At 43.3% G+C, this 24,161-nt stretch overlaps 2 protein-coding genes across 16 annotated transcripts in view; one reads left to right on the top strand and one right to left on the bottom strand.

The window, feature by feature from the left end:
- Positions 1-16,683, bottom strand: part of PEAK1 (pseudopodium enriched atypical kinase 1) — a 118,303-nt gene extending 101,620 nt beyond the window's left edge. For 2 of the 4 annotated variants that reach the window (XM_027466103.3, XM_027466105.3), the window contains exon 1: positions 16,471-16,683. The gene's annotated coding sequence lies outside the window, so the exon portion shown is untranslated. Of the gene's footprint in view, positions 1-11,723; positions 11,815-16,470 lie in introns of all 4 variants that reach the window. The other 2 variants (XM_072043319.1, XM_027466106.3) reach the window with 2 other exon arrangements.
- A 149-nt stretch (positions 16,684-16,832) lies between these two features.
- HMG20A (high mobility group 20A) overlaps positions 16,833-24,161 on the top strand; it is a 71,540-nt gene continuing 64,211 nt past the window's right edge. For 9 of the 12 annotated variants that reach the window (XR_011811918.1, XR_011811913.1, XR_011811914.1 and 6 more), the window contains exons 1-3: positions 17,043-17,178; positions 18,354-18,463; positions 21,884-22,019. Coding sequence is in view for 1 of the 12 variants with exons in the window: in XM_072043321.1 (XP_071899422.1) it covers positions 21,991-22,019 (29 nt within the window). In the remaining 11 variants the exon portion in view is untranslated. Of the gene's footprint in view, positions 17,179-18,353; positions 18,464-21,883; positions 22,020-24,161 lie in introns of all 12 variants that reach the window. The other 3 variants (XM_038184992.2, XM_038184993.2, XM_038184991.2) reach the window with 3 other exon arrangements.

Genomic DNA, 24,161 nt, shown 5'->3' on the forward strand with positions numbered 1-24,161 from the left:
AGCTCAGTGTATGCAGGACGAGCATAGCATCAAACAGCAGCAGCGCACCATTTGCTGTTCACACAGTCCAATAACTCCTTTCTTCAAGAAGCGAGTTTGTAGATTTCCCTGCTGCACCTGCAAATTGCGTTCCCACATTCCCAGTCACCTGAAGGGTGAAACTTACACATCACTTAGGAACAGGCTGAAGGCAGCAGGCAAGAAGCAAAGACTTGCTCTTGTCAGATCAGTGATGTATCAAGCTACTGCCTCTCAGCAAGAAGACGGTGAATGACTCTACAAGCTCGTTGCAGTGCAAAGTAAAGCCAGTTAGGTTTACAGTGTTTAAATCACTAACAGTGATGTCGACTCATCTGCTTCATTCCATACTCACAGTGACTAAGAGATACTGCAGCTCATCTCTGCATCCAAATAGGAGTTGGACTTGAAGATCCTATGTGTCCCTTCCAACTTGGGACATTCTATGATCTAAAACACAGGGGCATCAACCTGCGGATGATATTCCCCTTCCTGTGCTCCAGAAGGGCCTACGAAGTTCGCCTGTCTGCACCCACAGACAGCAGAACCAAACTGAAAGTGGCTGGAAAGAGTAAGAGCTTCATAAAAATCCAAACCAAAAATCAAAGTCCACATCTATTACATATTATGAAAAAAAAAGAAAAAAAAAAAAAAACAAACAAAACTTTCTTGGCCACCCTTTATTTTCAGGTAGGAAATGGCCTCGTTTTTAGAAATAGCAGGGATAATGAGACACACACAATGGTCAGCAAGAGCCACCACAGACAAGTAAGATTTTTGGGAACACATCATTGCCTCAGGCTCTCAGCTTTACCCCATTCCGTTTTCTCTTTGATCTCAGCAAATTATTCATCTTATTAGTTCAAGCTTTTATCTTTTGATCAAGCTTTTGTAATCTGTAATTTGGAAATGAGTTTCTTAGAGGGACAAGTGCTGTCAGATGGTAACCCATATCAGATCAACCCCAACAAAGCAGTATCAGCTTAGGACAAGTTATAGCCAAAGTCGGAGCTTCAGAGTGTACGTGCAAAGTATTATTTTCTAAAAACCACAGTGTTGACATTACAAGGGAAGAAAAGCAAGGAAAGATCATATCTTCTGAGCCCTTGATCAAATTACTTCATATTTCACCCACTAAACCTAGCTCCTGGTCCCATAAGAGACAGCGATCTGAGACAGAACAAGCTTGTGGATTTTAGAGCATTAAGGGAGAAAAGGGAAGTAACTACAAGACTGCAACTAAATCTCCAGAGGATATAGAAGCATTCAAAGATGTTTTAAATAACTTTATGATATTACTGTAAGTAACTTAATGGAAATTTCCAGATATAAAATAGGCATCAATATGAAATTATCTATGATCCAAGTAGGACAGACAAACTGGAGCACAGAACTACATAGTGCCTGCAACTTCCTGAGGTTTCACTCCAACTTTTTTCAAAGTAACTGTTAAAGATATTAGATGCCAGTATTTCTAAGATGTTATCTGATAATTCTTAATTTACCCTAGCTTCTTGTCTTTGAAGCAATTCAGTTTCAGTCTCAGTGTCTAATTTCCATTTTACACATCTTATAATTGTGTTTGTCCTTTTGTCCTTTAATGCTGACTTCTAAAAGATTCCCATCATTAACACATCTACAAAGAGCAAGCAAACTTGCTTCTTTTCTAGGTCCTTTAGTTGAGATAAAATTTTTAATTATTTTTCTTACATGCTCTGAAAAGTTGGAAATTGCTTTAAATGGTTCTTTTACCACAAGTTGTGGGCTTGGACTCGTCTGTGTTCTGGAAGGGATGTATGCTCTGCAGAAGCTTCAGACCCTTAACCTGTTAACTAACTGGATGCACGACCTCCTGCTCACTTCATCTTCTGGCAGGTCGTGGCTATTTTTGGCCTTACTTTAATTGTTCAAACTTCCCTTGGCATATTTGGAAACCATTCCTCTCAGCGCAAAAATCTTACATGGGGATTCTAGAATTCCTTACTAAGATCTCTAAACAATTTACTTCAGCCCGTTTACTTTTTCCCCCACTTCTTAAATTTATTTTTCCTTTCTTACTTTCTTAATATGCAATACATGGTCCTTTCTATCTTACAAAATGGAAACTAACACTTTTTAACCCGCAGAACTAAAATCCTAAGATAAAAAAAAAGAAAAATATAACTCAACATGAACTGAGCTGTGCCTATTTCATGATGCAGACTCTTTTCTGCATATGAAAGTATAAATAGTATCCACAGCTGTGAAATTTATCCTTGGTCATTAAATGTCTGCACAATCTTACAATTTCTAAAAGCGTCTGCATTGCCTACCAATGTGCTGCATTAATATAAACAGCACATGAACAGCAAGAGAGGGTTTAAAACAGAAGCCCTAAGCAGCAGTTAACTAAACTTGAAAGAGTCACCTTCAGATTCAAAAAGAACCATGAGCTTGCAACTGCTTTGCAGTTGATAATTTTGCCAAGAACACTTTCTAATGTTTTCATCCCACAATCCCGAATTCCTGGTTTATACGTTGTGAGAATAACAAGAGCTTGTTTGAAAAGCATGGAGCCAAACCACCTCCTGTGTGCTCTGACTCTTCAGGGTGCTTCTCTACTGGAAATACTCGGCGTCCTGTAGAAAGTTCGAGAATTGTCTCCTTTGCTCAAAGCACCCACCACCCTCCTGGTGGAAGGGATGAGGGAACAATAACCTGGAAAGCCTGCCAGATCCCAGCACAGCATCAGCCTAACATCTGGGCACAGCAGCACAACTGACCAAGTTTGGCATTTATGCTGGATTACCAAAACCAACCCAAAACACACAACGTGCTTGCAGCACTGCCGAGGAACAAGCAGAACGGAAGCAAGCTGTGTATTGTATCTTATCTCCATTTTAAGAATCGGCAAATTTGTTAACCTCTTTGTCTCTCAGTTTCCAAGGTTACAAGAGAGGCACGACAAAGGCAGGAAGAAAACCTAGATATCTTCTGGCTTCCAAGTTTTTTTTCTTTTGCTGTTCAGCCATCTTATCTTCCCAAATTGCAGGCTTTACTCTTAAGAGTAATTGATATGCTTAAATAACTGTGCAGTCTGTTTTGCTTTTTTGTCTTTTTTGTTGTTGTTTTCTTTTTCCTTTTTTTTTTTTTTTTTTTGAGGGGGGCGTGTGATTCTAATCAGCTTTCCTTCTCACAAATTTGGAGGATTGTTTGGTGATTAAATCTGATCACTTTTTGTTTAAATCTACTTGGAAATAATCAAGGAAACAATACCCCCACCAGTTCTAGCTGAGGAAAGGACATGTACCTATAAAACAAAGTTAAACCAAACTATTTTCAAAGCTATTTAAGCGATGGGAGACAAGACAGGAAACCACATTTGAAGTGTAAATCAAACCTATTGTTTCGTTACATTGCTGAAAAAAATCTTTCAAAAATTCCCTCCCCCCCACCCGAATTTCTTTGTTCACAAGAGGAAGCATGCAGGAACATGAAAATAAAGTGATGTCCCTCCTCTGCAGAGGAGTAATGAAGTCTCCACCCCCTTCCAAAGGGGATCACAGTTTGCCAGCTCTTTGGCAGCCACTGCAGTATTTAAAATAGAAATGAATCCCAAAATGTGATTTGGCAAACAGCTGCTGAAATACTCACTAAGTCTGTTTTCCATCTTTTCCATTTCCTTTCAACCCTCTTAGTGTCACCTAGAAAAGCTTTCAGACCCCTCATAGAGGAGCCACACGCACAGCTGGACAAAGAGCCCCAAGCACGTGAACTTTCACACAAATGCAACAGATGAATCAGACAGACCTGGCTTTGTGCGGCCACTGCCCAGACGCGGCGACAGCTCCTACAGCTGCTCTTAGGCTGACGCGCGGTTTGAGTTTTGAGGCAGACACCCCTTGTGCTTTCCCAGACCCCAAAGAGTCGGCTGGTTTCTCCCCGTCCATTTGTCACCAGTAAAGAGCAGACTTTACTGCTGGCTCCATCAGTTTCCTGGCACACACAGGCAGTGCTAAGGTTTCCACAACACTATACATCTGCAGTTGCACTAAGGTGAATTTTATGATTGAGGGCACCCCGTATTTTGAAGATATTTTACAGAGAGCATACACTGCTGCATTGACAGAAAATACAAGGGCAAGGGACAGCCGATGAATCAAAGACGTGAACCCTGCACAGGGACATCCAAGTGCACTGCCAGACCCAGGCACGCTAGCTGGAGCCAGTTGGCAACAAACTCCTCCCCAAACTATTGTTTTTGAAAATATTATTTAATACAAAACACGACTTGGCGCAGGGTGGGAGCAACGAGCCAGCTGTCACAGATGTTTGAAGCAACAACAGAAAGCACATTTTGTGAATGTAGGTAGGAAACCAGTGGCAAGGAAAAGCCTCCAGTTGAGCTGTTAGCAGAGGAACAGATCGTGTGACAGCTATAACCTCTGCTTCAGTGGACTTAAATCGTTGAAACCCCTGACTTCTCACCAGGAAACACTGTCTACAAGTTAAGCCATCTTAAGCATTCACCAAATAAAAGCAGTTAGGTGTTTCTGAATCATTGGAATATAAGCTCCAACATTCAACCAGCACGCTGCTGCTTCTTCTACTGGCTCCAATTTCTAATACTGGTAAAATATCTTCAATATGTTTATGCAAAATCATCAAGCTGCCAGAACAATATCCTGTTCAATATCCTGCAACACACCTCAAGAAAATTTCTGGATCAGTATTTTTCCCTCATTCAAAGAGTAGAGGAACTTCTCAAGCGGTGGTTTAACAGCGGTTAAAGAACACACAGAACCACAGTTCTGTACGTTTTCAGTTTTAGAAGTTTTATAACCCAGTACAAGACCCAGCAGTGATTTCTGCCTCGCCACCAATCCAACAGTTCAACAGCAGCATCCGGAAGACCTCGCGACTGATTTCACAGCTCACTGGGCCGTGCGGTGTTTGTAAGCCGCTGACCCCAAACCGTGGGGAAGTGCAAGGGCCTCCTCAGTGGAAGGGAGACTTACAGATTGCTGGACAATTGAAACTGATTTGAAAACCGAGGCTGGCCTGCCAGCTTTTTCTAAAAGACCTTTAAAACCCTCAGTGAGTCATATTAGCCCACACAAGCAAACCAGCACATTGTTCCCATTTCCCCTCCCTCGAAACTCATCGCGCGCTCTCAGTACAATACTACTGTACAAGTAATTAAGCACTTGCCAAAAGCTACCACCAAGCCCTAATCACAGCAGGACAGCTCTGCATATTTTCAAATCAAACAAAAACTAAACCAGGCTGCTATAAAACAGCCAGTACTGCAAAATCTCTGGTGCAGATTAAGAAATAAATCTGCGATAAAGCATGAGCCAGATTAGAGTGCTGCAGAAAGAGTCTCATTTCCTTGCTGCAAGACAGGACTGACTGTTCGTGGCACACATACAGCTGCTATGCACAAGAAGTTACAAAAAGCATCGACTCATTTCACCAAATTCTTTTCACGAAGACCACTCAATGCTGCAGACACCTTAATGGTACTTTCCACTCTTGCCCTTTTCACTGCTATTCCCAACTCATCCAGCTCCACAAGTGAGAGTGTTTGCATTGTCCAAGCATTTGTCACAGTCAGCATTCTGTTTAGAGTAAGAACATTGTGCCCTATTTTATATTTTCAGTACATTTTACAGAATTCAGAAATCATATGTTTTCAGACTGACAGGTTTCTGTCAGTCATTCTCATCTTATCTTTAGTCACGATCTGACAATACCAGAAGACTAGAAGACTTGAGTGCATTTTATTGTCTTGCAGAGTCTGCCTCACGAATCTTGAGGTCACTGATGAAACTTTGGAAACATTTCCTTACTTGAGAAGTACTTACTCAGACAGTGACTTGGAGATTTTCTGATCAGGTCTGAAAAGCAAGCAACAAACTAAGCATCGTCCCAGCTCCCAACTTTTTCCTGCTGTTGAACAATACAGAAATTAATTCCAAAGATTACTCCTAGCTCACGTGCTAGCATTCAGGCATGAGAAAAGTAAATACTAATCAGCAGGTCTGACTGCAAGCTTCTGATATGCAGGGTAGCTCTTCCAGCTCATACTTAACTAGCAAAACCTATTGTTGCTCTGAACAGAGCACACCCCGTGATGCAGCACACTTTTAGACAGCAAGTAAAGCAAGAAAGATGATAATATGAGTCACAAACAGCCAAACACAACAGTGCCGGGATATGCCTCTAGAAATAATTTTTGTGATATAAACCCATAAATCTTACCATTTGAGCTAAAGGCTTAAACCTCTCACAAAAGAAGCAGGAGCAGCCTAGCTGCTAGGATTAAAATACATATCCATACTGTGTTATGGCAACCAGAAAAATATTTAGTGTAGCTTGCTGTTTCCAAAGGGCTGGGCAGAGAAGTGAGTAAGACCCTGAGAGCGTTCTGGGTCCTCTTTTGAACTTTGGAATAATTGACTTTAGGCAAGCTTTTCATTTTCTTACTTGTTAAATTAGTGAATGATGGAGCTGTTGCTTATTGCAGAGGGCTTTTCTTGAGATGATTTCTAAAGCTATTTCCTCCAGTTGTCTACCTGCTTCCAGTGCATGGACACAGAGGGGATGCTCACAAACTGCTTCCTAAGCCAGGAAAACATCTTCAGGTAAACCCAAACAAACTTCTGCTCAGAGATGGGAACTTCAGTCACACTCCCCAGTGAAACAGTAGGCCAACATGCTGCTATGAGGAGTTTTTAAATCACTGTTTTCTTCTACTGTAGTACTCTGCAGAGAAAAGCAGACTTATCCTGAAATAGGAATCGAACTGGAGATTTAACTCTACTCCCTAAAACAGCATTAACAGCTGGATTAACAAAAGCACGTTTATGTAAGATATAGATATGTGTGTCAAAGCTGAGCTCAGATACACAATTCTCAGTATGAAAAAGAAACATCTCCTCCTTGAATCAAAGTTGCCGAAGATTGTATTTTCTTTCTAACAACGCTAACAAGTTGATCTTCAACAAGTTGGATTTTTTTTTTCTTAACCTGCGGGTTACAGAACAACATAGCTTAGAATGATCATATCTGTCCCAAACCTTTCTCCTTCACGGCCAAAGGTATTTACAATCCGACAGTCCTCTTCAAATACCAACAGAAATTATATACCTTAACTTTCACAAATACTCAAGTGGATATTAATAACTGTTTTCTGTAACAATACGTAAGACACAACTTTGCAGAAGTTTGTACATGAAAGTGCCAAAGCCAACAAGCTCATGTAGCCCTGGTTTACTAAAACAAAACAAGCCATATTTTCTGAAATTGTTTCTTCAGTTCAAGAACAATTTTCCCCAAAAATGCACAGGCTCTGAAGTTGTTGCCTTTTTCCACATTCCAAAGAAGTCCCTGCAGCCCCATGCCTTTCTTCCTAGGAAGAGGAGGAAGAAATAAAGCAGAGAGAGTAATTTAAACAGAAGTTCCAAAAACTAACAACTTCCACAGTGGATGCCAACATTTTCTCAGGAAGTTATAACTTTACACAGAGAAAATTCCAATGATCTTCAAATCTGGAAGTACTACAGAAGACATTTTCTACTCAGAAGACTCCTCATTTAAGCCTCCCATATAAGCTGTGGTGGACTATGGGTCTTAAAGGAGCTCAAAGAGAGGAAAATCTCTCAGGTTTTACAGGGCTACAAGCAGCAAATACTTTACTAAAACCAAAATAAAAACTGAGGTCATGCTTAGAACTTTAAAAACAAAGATTGTGAAATAAAGAGCACAACGCTCAAGAGAGTTGTTCATCTGAAAAATATGCAAAAAAAATGGGAAAAAAAAAGATTTGTTCCAGCACATCTTAAAGAGGCAAAAGAGATTATGTTCCCTCTCTTTTCATGTTGTGAACAGCTTTTCCAAGAGGAACTGTTTCTCACAGGTCCTAGCACCCCCTGTAAAGCAGAACAGAGCCACTGCTGTGTTTAGAAGGTAGTTATCTTTATAATGGGAAGTCTTCACCTCCGTCTCTCACAGAAACCCCAAGGGAGATGTATCTCAGTATATAAACGCTAGATTTTTGATATTTGGGGTACCACTCTGTTTCAAGAATCCCTTTTGCTCTGTGAATATTTCTCTGTTGTTAAATGATACTGCCATGCACACCCACGGATACTGAGAGGCAATGTTATGTATGTACTGTGTACGTTCTCTACCAGCCTGAGAAAGGCACCTTGTGAAGATAGGATTGTCCATTTTCCTTACACTTTCTAAGCTCTCAGAATAGGAATTGAGGTTTAGTTAATCTCACAAATGCCTGGACACAGTTTCTTTTTTGTGGTGTGACAGCCCTCTATTCTATACCAGCTCATAAAACAACTGCCAAGAAAAAGAAAAACACACAAGCATTTTGAAGAAAAACTGTTAAGAGGTGTTAGGTAAAAACTTGTTGGACTGATGACTGCAAACAAGCTTCTGAGATGAGGTCCATACTACTCCGTGCTAGCAGGATACAGGACTTGCTGAAGCTTTCAATTCTCCACCAGAAGTCATTTCCAGAATTCTTACGCACATTGTGCAGGCAGGGCAACTCATGCTGTGCATCATCCAATGAATACAAATATAGCTAACACACGTTTCATCTTCTCTGCAGAACCATTACCCTGAAATTGCTGGGAGAGCTCATGGAAAAACAGTGATGGAAAAGAAACCTTGAACCACTGAGCAAAATCATCCAAGCTAAAAGCAGCTATTTTACATCTGGAGATCCCAGCTCAATTACAGACATTTCATAAAGTAGCAGGAGAAAGCGAACCAAAAATTACATCAAATCCACTATTGCTTCACGCTCACCAAAAGAAATTACGTTTTTAAACAGTAATCAAAACTACTCCTGTATCACTTGAAATGCAAGTTTAAATGGATAAGCATCTCCCTCATGAAAGGCACCAGCAGAGACAATCCAAGAAGCCACATTGTTCTGCTGTCAAGAGACCTCCTTCGATGCGAGACTGTCCTGACAAATGTTCTTCTCTAATATATTCACTAAAAACATAACAGTGACTTTTTGGAAAAGCACAGCATACACTTGCTTATAAGGCCACCCTTATTTTTCATTATTTCAACCTTTCAATAATTGTTTCATCCACAATTCAGCTGTCTGCATCCAGTGCAACTATGAACCAGTATTGGCTTCTCATTTTTCCAACGTATTTTCCACCTTTGCTTTGTGTTTATAATTAGACAAAGAAGTACAGCAAGTCCCCTAAGCAGCACAATCTCAAGCATTACCCACATAACACAATGTGAGGGACTATCGGCTGAAATTACCACTCCGCCCCCCCCCAGTTAAGTACTGCCCACCGCTGGAGGTGGCATTATTCTTTATACAAATTCACATTTCTTCTGCGTTCTACAGATTTCATTTTGCTTGGATGTTTACAACTTTCATATGAAGGCATCCAAAGTCAGCTTTTCATGTAGATCATGATTACCTGCAATTGTCTGTGTATTAAGTCAACTGTAGAAAAAAAGATAGCAACAAATTAAGTCATGTTTGAAAGCTTAAGAAATCTAATTCCCACTTACATTTAAATGCTGTTGCTTTAGTGTTTCACCTGCTTACTGTGATTTCACAGATGAATTTAGCATATACATGTGCCTTCCATCAAGTGCCCTGGCAGCTGCACTGGAACATTTCAGACCACGCTGTTACACCGCCTTTTCCGTAATCGCATCTGCAGGGGGTTGAGTAGAACCCCGTCTGATAACCCATGCTGGTTATCTTTTCCAACATGTTTCTATACAACACTGCTTCTCAGCCTGCAAATTTGGCTTCAAAAGGTCTGTCAGTTGCTATCTCCATTGTTCTGTTGATTTACATTGAAAAACAAAGATAATGTACAACCATAAGCAATGAAGTCAATCTGCAAAGGACAGAGAAGGAAAAAAGCCTGCAATGTTATCACCATCGTGTACTACAAAGAAAAATTACAAAAAGGGTGAGAAGTGGGTTATTTGCTTTTAATGCAGCACTTCTTGCTATTCACAATATTATGCAATGTGCTATGACTTGCAATGCTGCATTTAATGAATGTATTTACTGAATACCATACTGATGCTGAGTGTTAATACCAATCGGAAAAGGAACCTGATTCAGCTGCTGTCTGTGAAAGCAACTGCACAAACAAACAAAATAATCAAACACTTTGCACATTCCAACAAGCAGAAAAAGAGAGATAATTATACAGAACACGGGAGAACTCACCATGACTAAAGCTCCAGTACCGCTGAGGAATCTGTCTTACCGCTCCGCAATTCCACCTTGCATCTGCAAAGCTGTCGCAGGAGGATTTTCATGGCAACTGTTACTAACAGTATCTCTCTATCTCCTGCTAAAAACAGGTACTTTACATAGGGGAGTGCAAGATGCCTTCTGATGTGCCCCTTTCTGAGCAGCTCCCCCAAAGAGCCACCTTTGGAAGAGCTTTGCTCCCACTGGCCCAAGTTAAGTGGGTTTGCTCGCAAGGAACCATGAGCCAGCACGCTGCATGCCAACAGGTTCATGGAGCAAGATGACATCTGCGGTACAGCAGTACAGACCAATGCAGATTGCAGGGCAGATCAAACATGCTTTAAACTCTGCTTGGCCTGGCATTTTCTCTAACAGGAATTCTGCCCTTGCTGCACAAGAAATTCTTACTAGGCAAAATTCATAGGCACTGGAGCATGCCAGGCTTCAGCAAGCTTTGTCCTAACATGCCTCTGCTTTCCGCACTTCCCAGGCAATCTTTTCAAGCCCGAGATAGTGACCTTTAAACATGAGCCTGCCTGATTTTCAGAAGGCCTGCCCTGATGTTTTAAAAAGTTGTTACGATCTAAAGACGCATTATTGAGAGCTTCATTAGCATCCCAGTAAGTCTGAGACTTTCTTGCAGATAATCTGATATTGCATCCCTTTAGACATTCAAATCGTGAGGAAAAAACAATCACAGCATGAAAACACGATTTTACAGATGTCATGTTCTAAAATAGTCAACACGCATGCCTTGGATGCACACTGAACACCAAGCTCAGCGAGTTGCTCCCCTGCTTATAACCAACCGCACTGCTCTGCACGACCAAAGCGCGTGTAACTGGCCAAAATGAGAGGCTCTGTGTCCCCCCCGTTCTCTGCACCTTCCCTTCAGCTGAGCCATCGCCCTGCTTCCAAGGGCTGAGAACGTCCAGAGTTTACAGTACAAAAGTCATTAAATAAACTGCCTTTTCCCAGGATCATTCCAAACACCACAAGTCATACTCTTTAACCATATAGTTACAAACCCAAAGTCTGACACCAAAGAACATTGTGCAACCTGTTTTTAAGCAAAATACCCCATCCAGAAGAGGAAGGCAAAGACAATTAGGAAGGCAAATGGAAAACCAATTACACAATAGGGCTTATTCCTCCATGGAAAACTCCTATACTAATATTTATTCTCTCTGAGCTTGTATGCATTTGCATTAAACTTCAAAGTTTATTAAAGCAAAACTGATGTAATTCTGAGCCTTCTCAGAGAGAATCAGTGATTTTAATGGAGTTCCAAACAAGCTCAAAGGTTACTCTGCAGAAGATGATTAGGGACTAATACAAGGTGGAAAAAAAGAACGAACTTGCCTCTGGGGAAAGAAAAAAGGCTAAAAGACTAATAGCTGCACAAGGACACTTTCAACTCAAGAGCTGTAAGATGTTTAAGTGTTTCCATTACCTTCAGACATGATCATTTCTGAATTTACTGGCCAATGGGAGGTGGGGAGGTAGAATTATATTTTTCCTTTTTAAAACTGTTCTCTCTCTTGCTGCAATTAGAAAAAACAACATAGAGAGGACATTAATAGATAAAGAAGCAATACAGTAATATAAAAAAGGCTACTTAGCGTCTAAGACAACAGCAAGAGCATCTGCAATTTGTACAGATATCTCTATTAGGAGGCAATATAGACAAAGTCAATCTAGAAGGATGTCTAAATTTGATCGTGTTTATAGCGTACACTAAATGTCTTTTAAATGTGTACGAAGGCTTTTCTAACAGTAAGAGCCTTAGGGGTGGAAGACTGCATATAAATAAATATACATATGCAGTATTTACAGCATTTGTATTATGGATCATCTTCCCCTTTTGATGGGCTTTGTACAGAGGCCTGTAGAAATACAGGCAGCCATCCCAGAAGGAACGTTTTAAGATTCAGATACTTATTTAATGGATTTATAAAAACATCTAAAGTTCAGCTGTGAATTTACCACTAAATACTCTCCTATAGAACCTCTATCAAGTAACATAATAATCCAAATCTGCTTAAGCACCAGTGAGGTTGCATTTATCTGGCAAATTTTTTGCTAGTCACAGTACTTCTAAAATAGTACTGGCTTCACGAAGTAAGGATCTTACTCTTTAGCACCACGCTGAACTGTTATCTCAGACAAGATGTTACTAAAACAAGTATCGCTAGAAGCCTACAATGTTTAGCCTGGCACGATTTTTATCCATTTATTTACTGTGATTTCAAAAACTTCGCTAAGAGTGTCTCCTGAAATCAACAGTGACTGCATTAACACAGTTGAGCATTTTTCAGCAATTACGTTTAAATGCACGTAAGGTGTTTTTTTTTTTTTTTAAACTGAAATACTACTCTCAAGTACAACGTGGGGCACAGCCTGCCAAGGGAAGGATTTAAAAACGTCTTGTCCAGGTAACATTTTGTATTACACCATTTGTTATTGCTACTTTATTCACGCAAAAGCATCTCGGTTAAGGCCAGTCCTGTACCTGACAGGCACGAGTGGATCTATGAGGTGGAGATTTTTGGAACAATCCGGGTAAAATTCTACCTCTCTCTGCACATTGCACTGGAATCTGCCACCCAACTACTCAAAATGGGAAACCAGTCAGGACGAGTTTTCCCCCTCAAAAAAAAAAACCAGATTTTTCAAGCAGAAAAATGAATTAAAGACTGATTACAAAACACTTCCCCAAGTGGTGCAGCTTTACATTGACTCTGCATTCATCGCGCTCAGCAATACGTGATTACAGGGCAGAAAGAAATGGTGAGCTAGGCTGCAGAGGGTTTCCACAATCCTGGTCTTCTTGGCCTGATCTGAGCAAACCCAGAACCTGTTGGGGTAAAGTTGTTCTATAATGCAGAGAGTTAGTGCAGCGACTTCTGTAACAGCCCGTGCAATACCCATAAGAAAATCAATTTAAAGAAAGTGACCTCAAAGCTAAACCGCTGCGTAGTTTGACTCTATCCACATTTTTTTCCCAACAATCAGGCAATCTCACATCAACTCAGTCCACTTAAAGAGATATGGGGGAATAAATTGCTTTAGTGACTCAGCCACTTATCTCAGGCAAAAGGAAGACTGAGATTTTCTCGCACGGTCGATAATTTCTGCTTATGGTTTGGAAAAACCAAAAGGAAACATGCAGGGTACAAAACTAAACCACGATTTATTGAAACTGCAGCTTAAAATATTGGACAGCTAATTAGAGCTGTTACCAAGTAAAAACAAGTAATTTATCCTTGTCACTAACACTTCAGAAATACTAAGGCTCTCCTATTTTTTTCAGTGCATACTGTTTACTTCTTCCACTTCACCCCGCTTTAAAATCGTGAAAGCCAACTAGCCAAGTGTAATCCCAGTTTCCAGCCTATATTTTTTCCCCCCTCAAATTCAAAAGCATACTGCAGTGGCCATTCTACGTTATTGTGTTGATACATGTGGAACAATGCAACAACCTCAGCTTTAGGTCAATGTAAATGCCAGGGTACCCTTAAACAGTGGCCATGTGTGGGGGAACACTAAAAAACCCTGCAGAGGAGGTCTCGGTACCCCCCTGCCACAGGTACCACCACCACGGGCAGAGGCATCATGCTTTGCCAACCCCTTCTAGCAAGAGTCTGGAGCCTCTTTCCCTTGGCTGTGACCTGGGGCCAGGCATCTCTTCCTCCTGTGTTATTCCATGCACACGTACAGTGGATTTTGCCACTCTGGTGATTTTTGGCTGCTGCTCACAGCGAAGAAACACTACTCGTGGCCTGCAAACAACTTGACATTATTTCTTCGAACTTTGCTTCAACTAATAAACCAAACCGTGCTTTACAGCTTCCCATTTTTGTGTCCCAAGTAGGCTAAAAACATCTGGAGTTATCATATATTAATAGCAGAAAGATAAGGAAGTTTTATTTTCACTTTCCCATGCCAAGCACTCTCGTCACCATCTCTCTTCATGTCACATGGCCGTATAATGTTCAATCACCCGGAGCTTCTCACAAATGCAGCACTATCTCCTCACCGTACCCGTCATCTGCATCTTGCTATTCTGCCCCTACCCGACTGTCAGCTCTGACACACCGACTGCACGGGAGGGAGCAGCCCAGCAGGATTCTTCAGGAGCTGCAGCAGCGCAGCAAGTGGGAACAACGGGGAAGCTGGCAGGAGAAGGCCCTCGTCTCGGATCCATACGTGGAAAACCCCAGGTTAGACCTCTCTGGCCATCAAGAGCTGGGGAAAAGAGGGTTTAACAGGCATCCACAGAAAAAAAAAGACTATGGAGCTAACACCACCTGAAAGCTGGTCGTGTCAGAAAGCAGTGAGAACAGGAAAGGCAACGACAATGAGGAGAGAAACCGGGGATCCCTTCTGAGAAAAGGGAAAAGCAAACAGGCAACTCGTGGGGATGGGAGGGTCTAATTCTTAACTGGGATGACGGGCAGCTCTAGGGAAAAGGGAAATCTAACAGCGGAGACTACATAGGAAAAAGGAAAAGGAAAGGAGAGACCCAGGAGTGTTAATCCACTAACAAGGCAGGGAAAAGAAAGCATGTCTCAACTTGTTAACTTGATAGCAATCTTTTCACAGACATATTTTTCCTAGCACAGTACAGAAGCTTAACAGCAATTACCCATGTCTGTGACCCTAAACACTAATTTACAATAGTTATCTTAGTATTTGACTACCCTCATTAGGCAAGAAACCACTTAGGAGCTGTTTGGCCAAACAGCACTGCCCCTCTTGTTTGTCTTTAAGCAATCAATTCCAACAAATTATATATATATATATATATATATACATACACACATTTTTTTGCAAACATAAACAAAAGAATAAGTATTTCAGTAAATATGTTTATAAATAGACTTTTTAAAGAGCTGCAAAGTCAGGAACACAAATTAGCTAAGAATCTGGAATGGCATTTTGTCTCTTGGCTCTTCCTTTCTTTGAAGCAACCTTAAGATTTGCCAATAAATAGGGAATGCCGTTCTTTTGAAATCAATGCATTCATTTGCATGGCTGCTGCGTGTTTCTGAAACAATGAAAGCCAAACCTCGTGCCCAGGAGTGCAGCTCCCTCCGCTATCAATTGCTCACTTCCAGGAGTGTGCAGCTGGGTGGAAGCGCCTGCTGGCAGCAGGGCCGGGCAGGAAGGCGATGCTGGCTGGATGCTGGCTCCCCAGGAACCGCACCGCCACCGCCACTCAGGTGCGGAGGAACAAACAGAACAACCCAAGAAAGTCATTTCGGAAGTCTGTGAATTGCGTTATCTACGGGAGATAGGCGAACAATAAGGTAAATACATCAGGAGAAGAATGTGTAAGCTTCATCATGGAAAGTTCCTCATGGAAAGCTGGGTAACTCGCTTCTCGCCTACTGCTACAGCTTAGGGGACAAAACGAGGCTCTCCTGAAAACGCAGCACAGCAGCAGCTGTGCCAGAAAGATGCTTCATCTGGATAAATCATCTCGGCTACTTTACAGACAAAACCTTTTAAGCCAGAATGGAATTAGATTAAGAGCTGTAACTAGTCAAAGTGACCAAATAAAACATCCACAACTATTTCCTGCGCTGCAGAGCTGCTGGGAGCAAACCGCCTGAGCGAGGCTGCAAGTCAAGCAGGAGCCCGACAGAATTAAACACGTTTAATCCGTAACAAAGGCAATTGTCCAGCCGGCCACTTTACCCAAGTTTCAGTACACACCTCGGGTCCCGCACGAAGCCACCCGGGAGGAACAAACAAAAGCCCCGGGGGCTGCGCGGGGAGCCCCCCCCAGCACCGGGCCGTGCCCTGAGCCCCCCCGTTCCCCCCGGGGAGCAGCCGGGGGGGCTCAGCCCGGCCTCCCCCGGCCCCGCAGCCCGGCGGGCTGTCAGCAGCACGGCGCCGGGCGGCTCCGCACCGAGCCCCGGGGGGGGCAGCGCTCACCTGGAGCCCGCGGCAGCTCCCGGGGGAGGGCGGCGGAGCCCCGGCCATGGGCTGAGCCCTCAGGGGCTCCCTGCGGGGCTCTGGGGGTGCCGCCGGGGAACCGGGGCACGGAGCCTGCGGGCGGGGCGGGCACCGGGGGACCCCTCAGAGCCCCCCCGGCCCCTTCACAACCCGCCGGGACCCCTCGCGGCCCCCTCCCGGTGCCCCCCGTCCCGTCCCGCCCCCCGCCGCCCTGCACAGCCCGGCCCGTCCCTCACCTGGCGGCGGCCCCCCCAGCCCTGCGGCGCCTCCCGGGGGCGGCGAGCGGGGGAGGAGGAGGAGGAGAAGGAGGCGAGGGAGCTCCGTGAGGGCCGGCGGCCGCCGGGCCCCGGCGAGGATCCGGCTCCGGGACGGGGCTGCAGCCGCCGCGCCCGCGCGCACCACCCGACTCCGGCCGCCGCCGGCCGCGGCACGGCCCCGCCCACCGCGGCCCGGGGGGGCGGAGCCTCTCCGCACAGGGCGGGCGCCGATTGGCTGCGGAGGGGCGAGGGGGCGGGGCGCCGCCGCGAGGTACCCCCGGCCCGCCGGCGGAGGCCCCCGGGGAGGACTACAAGTCCCAGCGTGCCCCGCGCTCGGCGCGCCGCACGAGCCTTTAAAATCGCACGGCGAGGATGCGCGCGCAGTGAAGCTGTGTGCTTCCGCCTGCGTGAGAAAAGTAGTCCCGGCGCGGTGGGGGAGGTTCGGCCCCGAGCTGGGGGCGAAGGGAAGGGCCGCGGCGGGAGGACGAGGTGCGGGCAGCGGGAGCGCTCCTGGGCCGGCTGCGGCTCTTTTAGGGGTGGCTTTGGGGAATGGGCCGCTCTGAGGTGAGGTGCGGAGGGATCCGAGCGCGCTCGGGCCGCGGTGATGCGGTCCTGTGAGGGAGCTGGCGGCGGCCGAGGGGGCTGAGGGCTCGCGGCGCGGCCGGCCCGGGGCGCTGCCGCCGGCAGGTCAGTAGGGAGGGCAGCGGCCTTCCTCTCCTCCTCCTCCTCCTCCTCGCCCTGCCCGCCGCCGGAGGGGCTCAGCTGGGCAGCAGCGGCACGGGCAGCCCCGGGACCGGCCTCCCCCGGCGGGCCTCGTCCCCGCGCTGCCCGTGTGTGTGTGGGGCCGGCTGGGGGCTGCGCCGGAGCGGCCCTCGGGAGAGCTGGGGGTGGAGAATAAAAAACAAACAACCGAAAAATCCCTCCCCTTACAGCCGCAGCCACGTGCTTCGGGAGGCAGCGCTCAGTGAAGCCCTCTGAAATGCCCGCACTGAGGGCAGGGGGCCTGGGGGGAAGGCAGGAGGGGGGAACCTCAGAGGGGCTGTGGGGAGAGCTGGGTGGCGGAGGCCCAGCAGGGGAGGCTTTGCCTGCTGGAGCAGTGGTGTCCCCACTGCCTTGGGTCCATGTAAATAAAACCCCCAGAAGTTGACCAGCCTCCCCCCCTCCCAATATGTTTTTTCCCCTGTTTTTATTTGTATAACTGTATTGTTGTACTGATAAGCATATTATAACGCATTTACACAAATACAAATGAAGAAAGGATGAGATAAAGACAAAACAAGCACCACTTAATAAGTACAATTAAACTATTTTTAATTGGAAAAAAAGGTTTTTCTGAAAATACCCAGTATTTTTAGAAATGTTCTGGCCGTAGATGCTGGCAAGTACTGTAATTTTAGAGTCCAGGGAGGTCAAAAAAGTGCGTGGGTGTTTTTTGTCCTTAGAAGCCTGGAATGTCCCAAAGCAGTCAATGCTGTGGATTCTAAGGAGATCTAGATTTGGAAAAGCTGGCTAAAGCAGTGTATTCAGATTGAATTTCTTAAGCTAAATTCTGTAAGGAGTACTAGCAAATTTCAAAATAGGAAAACAAGCGTGTGAGATTTAACTCCACTGCTCTGAGTGGAATTTTTTTTTGGTTTCTTGCAGTGAGATGCATAGAGAGTAACCTCACAGGTGGCCCTCTTACGGCTGACAAGAGGTAGAAGAGAATCCTGTTTCTACAGGAATGCTTCTTTAGCACCTGAGAATAGGATTCGATTCTTCTATGTGTATCTTACCGTTAGGTGACTAACAAATTCTCGTCCTTTGTAATGAATAAACTGAGAGCAGAGTTTCTTACTGTCTTCTACCTTCTTTTCTCACAGGACATCTTCCTTTGGCAAGGCCACCTGTGTCTGATGGCAAGGAGCTGCTCAGCGAACTGAGAACTTGGAGAACGTAGAAGACGCGTGACTTCTGAATGAAAGCAGTAACTGTAAGACGAGTTGTTGCTCTGTATCCATATCACAACCTCATTCTTAGTACTAGAGCATAGGAGTTGAGACAGTTGTAAGTTAGTATGTTCAAGTTAACTTTGTAAGCTTTGTTAGTTTACCTGTTCACAATGTATTTAAAGAAAGATGTATTTAACTTGGTATCATGGTGTGCCCAAATAGCCAGGTAACTCCTCTGCCAAACTAAGTTCAGCCTTCCCTTTGGAATGCTTCTTTGATTAAGCAGGGCTGCTTTAGGGCCTTGATTTGGATGATTTAGTTTTCAGGCTTGCCACTGACTTGGCTAAAGGTTGCAGACAAATGTGGAGCATGTTTCATTAAAACAGGTGGATACAGGTGTTTGAATTCTTGCTGTACCTCCTGACCTCTGCAGGCAGTGGTTGATAAACTTAATTACCCCCACTTGCTGTTACTGAAGTGTGCACAGACTGTACTGATTTTCGGAGTCTTGGGGTGTGTGCTATGAGAAACTGATAGCACAGGTGGAGAGGCTGCACTTCTAACAAAGGGGACACTCTTCTGCTCATCCTCTGTTAGAAGGGTAACTCAGGGGAACACAGCTGTACTGGTTTGAGGAGACTAAGGGGAGATTTTTTATTTTTTTTTTGCTAGTTCACGTACCTCAATAAAAAGCCCTTTATATCTGTAACTCGATTGGCTTTGGAGAGTTTCCCAAACTATTTTTTTCTGCATTCCTTTAAGATTTCTGTTTTTACTTCCATGAGTTTCCCAAGGAAGAGGGAGGAGTATTTCATGTGTTTATGGGAACTGTTGAACTTGATTTCTTTTCAAGAAACGAATAGAGGTAGATAAAAACACTTTGGCATTAAATGTTTACTAGGTGTGAATTTACTAAGAACAATTATTTTCCGAAATGACTGTTTCTGTTTTCCTAACCATTTATTGAAAGCATCTAAGGCTAGTTGGTATCTGTACAGTGCAAGTAGCAACTAAAAGTTTTGTTAGTAATGTAGAGTTCACTTAGCAGTTTGTTCTGTCATATCTCTTAATGCAGATATTTCATGTGAGATTAACTAGTGGTCTTGTGAATTTTTGTTTGTTGTTTAGGCAACATTTAAGTAACATTTATTCTTTTCATTTTTTTTTTGTCTGTGCTTTCAAAGCCTTGGATGCAAGATGACGTGATGATTTTTAAGCTTGGAGTACTGTTTGCTGAAAGCAGGTCATTGACACGCCATCAGTAATTCAAGTGAACCTTTTCTGGAAGAATAAACTGTTTTTTCCATTAGTGTAAGAATAGGCTAAGTAATAATCTCAGGCTTGTGACTCTGAGGCCATAATTACTTGTTGGTCAAAGGCTGAGTTTCTGATGTAGTGGAATCTAGCATCCTGTGCTAGGGTTCAAAATATGTGGGGCCTGGCATGATACAGAAAGGAAAGCGTCAGTCTCTAGTTGGAAGAGCAGTGGAGAGAGCTGTGACAAAGCAATTTCTGGTAGTAGTATGGAAGTTTACAACAGAGAAAACAGATCAGCATCAAGAAAAGTATCAGAAACAGTAAACTGTGAATTTTTGCTCACACTTCTAAATGTGGAGTTTACTAACATTGCAGTTCTGCCAAGAAGATGGGGAGGGGGGAAGTGTTCCCAGCACAGAACAAATGGTGCACCAAGGTAGGAGGAGAAAGTTTGTGTACTAAGCATGTTTCATTTTTTTAATGATATTCCAGACCTTTTTCTTTGGTAAAATGTTCCACTTCTCCACAGCCTACCTTTCTTTAAGAATATGCATCTTCCTCCTTGTGTTTATTTTCACAAATTGAGGGCATTGACCTAGACATCTTCTGATACTTAAAGGGTAAAAAAATCAGGATTTAAGACTTAATCTAGAAAGAGGTTCCGTTTAAAGCTACCACTGCATCAAATAGACTGGCGTCTTGTTGGAATATCTCATTAATCACAACTTGTGTAGAATTTCTAGAGTGACTGAGTGTATCTTTGGAATCTCTGGAAGTACGGAACTGTATGGGCATTACTGAGTGTTCTTAAGTCTTCTTATAGGGAGTATTTCTTAATGAGCAAGTTCTGTACTAGCTCTTGCTTCTTGGCTCTGAATGTCTGTGATAGTCTCCATAAAGGGGGGCTCTCAAACAGGATCTGGAGGTTTGGGATTCAAAACAGTGCTAGATAACCTGGAGAATATCTGGAGAACTCTGTGGAGGCAGTGGAGCACTAGGTGACATCACATGCTTGCTGTTTCTGTTGAAATTTAAACTTTGCCAGTGCAAGATCAGCTAATAGCTACAGGACTGAAGATGTTTGCGTGCACTTGGCTAGCAGTGTAGCTATCTAAAAACATGACAGAGCAGGTTCTTTTCAGTCCTGATATCTAGTCTGTTACTGGCACAGGTAACCACACCAGAATCTTCTTGTGGAGCAGATTTCTGGCTCAGGCTGAATTTACTGCAATGGGCTTTAGCTGGTGTTGCATGTGACTCCTTCTGCTGATGGAAGGAAATTGAGATAACTGATATTTGATTAAATCCTCACGGTTTCAATATGTGGAAGGGTGACAAAATGCATTTCAACTGCTCTTCTGTTCAGTTTAATTAAGATAAAGTATGTTTTCTGCAATTCAGATAAGATATGAAGAGCGACGGTAATAACTATCCCTTGTTAGAAAAAATGAATCAGAATTTGTGGAATTAGTTCTCTATTTCCAGAGTCATGAGAAAGAATCATCTTTCATTAGTAGAATAAATGTTTAGCTTTCGATTGGAAAGAAGAAAACTGAAAATGTCAAGACAGCTTATGAGATGATTCTCATTTTTTTTTCTGATGTTTCCTCCCGCTTCTAACTATTTTAGCGCCCTCGGTTACTGGAATCATTTCAAATGTTCTTTGTTCCTGACACCACATGAATTTTAGGGGGAGGGAAACCAAATCTCAGGCTGTAGAGTTATAGAAATGTAAGTCACTAACTCTGGGCTGTGCTATTTGCACCCTTCTTCCTTGTGCCAGCAGTGTCTGTCAGATCCTTTGCTGAGCCATTTTACCTGGCATAAACTCATATGATAAATCAAGTAAAAGCTATTCTGTTTGCTTAGCACATAAATTGTCTAATAAACAGAACTGCCAGTCCAAAGATGATGTGTTTGAAGTAGCTAGTAGTTCAAGAGGCTCAGGCTACCCCTGAACTATAGCCTTTGGCAATGGAGAGCTGTTGTTTGTTCCTTCTAGTGCTTGGCTTATTTTCATGTGGGCAGATAACAGCTGCTCTTGATGTGATCTGAAACTCTCCACAACCAGCTGCTAACAGATTGAGTTCAGCCAGCAATAATCTTTGGTGGCTGGGGGTGCCTCCTTTAACTTAATGGGACTCTTCACCACTGGTAGAAGTGGGGGGTTCTGTAGGCATTCATTTTATTTTATTTTTTAACAGCTCTGGTGTTTGAGCCTTCTGAGTCCTTTCAGCTGTGTTACTGAGAAGGGAAGACTGCTTCCCTGCAGTGCTCCTGAAGGGAAGAGCTGTGGGGTAGGAGAAGCTCTATGAGGAGTTCAGAGATTGCCATAACCAGGTGAGAAAGGAGCAAGGCCTTCTGTTCCCAGCAGCAGCAAGCTACTGCTCTGGCTCAGTAGTCTTGTAGCCTATCCCTACATCTGATTTATTGCCAAATATGCAGAGGTTCAGAAATGATAACTGAAAATTGTGTTAGTCAGATGTTCAACTCACACCACCATTTTATATGGCCAGATTCCCTTTCTACTTCATCAGTTCCACAGAATATATACTTTGTTCTGTGTCACTATTAGGACTGTGAAAGTCTCCACTAACACTAAACGCTTCCACAAAGTGTGGCAGCAGAAGTCATGTTTCTTAAGCTCTGAGTACATGAAAAAGGAAGGCAGAAAAAAGCTTGTGAATCATATTAGTTTGTGTTCCATGGCTTTTTAAATGTCAGTTTGAAGTTGCAAATAGAGCCTGATTCATTCTGCTTTCTGAATGTTGATGTCTTTGAACAAAATGGCATGGATTTGAAACTTGTTGGCTTCTTAGAATGCAGTGACAACGTATCTGGCTTTGGCACAGAAAGCATCTTCAAATCCTTGTACAGTGGAGATGCCACTTCTTTTCAGATTTAAGCTCCTATTGTCATACAGATAATCCTCTTGTGAGGCTAGAAATGCAAACTTATCTCCTGCTTATATGCAGTGAAGAACTTGTTCTTCACAGAGAGAGTGGTTGCACACTGGAACAGGCTCCCCAGGGAAGTGGTCACTGCACCGAGCCTGACTGAATTTAGGAAGAGATTGGACTGTGCACTTAGTCACATGGTCTGAACTTGGGTAGACCTGTGCGGTGTCAAGAGTTGGACTTGATGATCCTTAAGGGTCCCTTCCAACTCAGGATATTCTATGATTCTATGATTCTATGAACTTGATGGTGTTATAGTATCTTGTTCTTGGTCCCTCACTTCTCTGTGTCATATTGTTGCAGAATTGTGAGCACTTCATTATGCTGTGTCCTCCACTTGAAGGACAGAACATACTAAACAGGTGGGCTAATTAGTGGAGTGGCAAGCACAGCAGCCCTGAGTTTTTCATTTGAAGGAAAAAAAAAATCCTTAAAACTGCTCCTGACTTAAACCTACTTAAAATCTCTGAAAGTTGGATTTTGTGTAGTCAGCCTAACATGGAACTCCTTTATGAAATGGCAGTTCGCCATTGTTTTTTCACAATTTGTTGGAATGGTTTAAATTAAGTACTACTTGTACTCAGAGCTGAGAATAAATCTGAGCTTAATACAGAGCACGAGGCAGTCTTCAGAGGGGCAGTGTAATATTGAAAGTCCAGCTCTAGAATCAGTAATTGGAGAGAAGATCTTAGAATCCTTATGAAGATGCCCTCTGTGGATTTTTCTTGTTAATTGATGAATCAAATGAGAATTTTCCATACTTGCAAGCTTTCTGTCTCTAGTCTGTTAATAGAAGAATTATTTTTTCATTCTTCTGTCCCTCAAGCTTTGTCAGGACTGGGGGAGGTGTTGCCTGATACTCTTTATTCTTGTGGCCACTGTAAGATATTTTTTCAACTGCTTTTACATGCGGTTTTACATTCATTGCTATCTGTCAGAGAACAAAGAGCTTATTTCTCCAACTGTTTGTAGCCTTCCAAACAAAAAAAACAATGAGGATGAACTAGGGGGGTTGGACTTGATGTCAGAGGTCACTTCCAACCCCTAGCATTTGGTCATTTGGTGATTGTAGACATATGCTGTGCACATTAATGCTTTACTGGGGGGGATCTTAGTTGGCAAAACTGGTTGGAATCTTTAGAATTTTTTTCTAGGATAAGGAGGTATACATTTATTTATAAAATATGCGATGATCAGGTGAAGTTATTAACTGTTACTGAGAAGCATTTTAAATGGGACCACAGACAAGTCAATAGTGATTGAAACATGGATACTCGAACAGGAGAAAATGTCAGTGGATAGTAGATGAGAGCTGCTGCTTCTTGCTAATTAACCATTAGCTGTAAGTGAAACATTTCAACTATCAAAAAAAAAATTTACAGGCAGACATTTTGGAAAGCCTTCCCTAATTTGATTACTTGGTATAGTTGTGGACTAAACCTGCAGGATTCTTCTTAGCAAGCTTACCATGGATCACTGGAATGTGTAAGCATATTTTTTCTCTAGCTATACATAGACGACCCTT

Source organism: Anas platyrhynchos, chromosome 11 (assembly GCF_047663525.1).
Source record: "Anas platyrhynchos isolate ZD024472 breed Pekin duck chromosome 11, IASCAAS_PekinDuck_T2T, whole genome shotgun sequence".
NCBI classification, from domain to species: domain Eukaryota; kingdom Metazoa; phylum Chordata; class Aves; order Anseriformes; family Anatidae; genus Anas; species Anas platyrhynchos.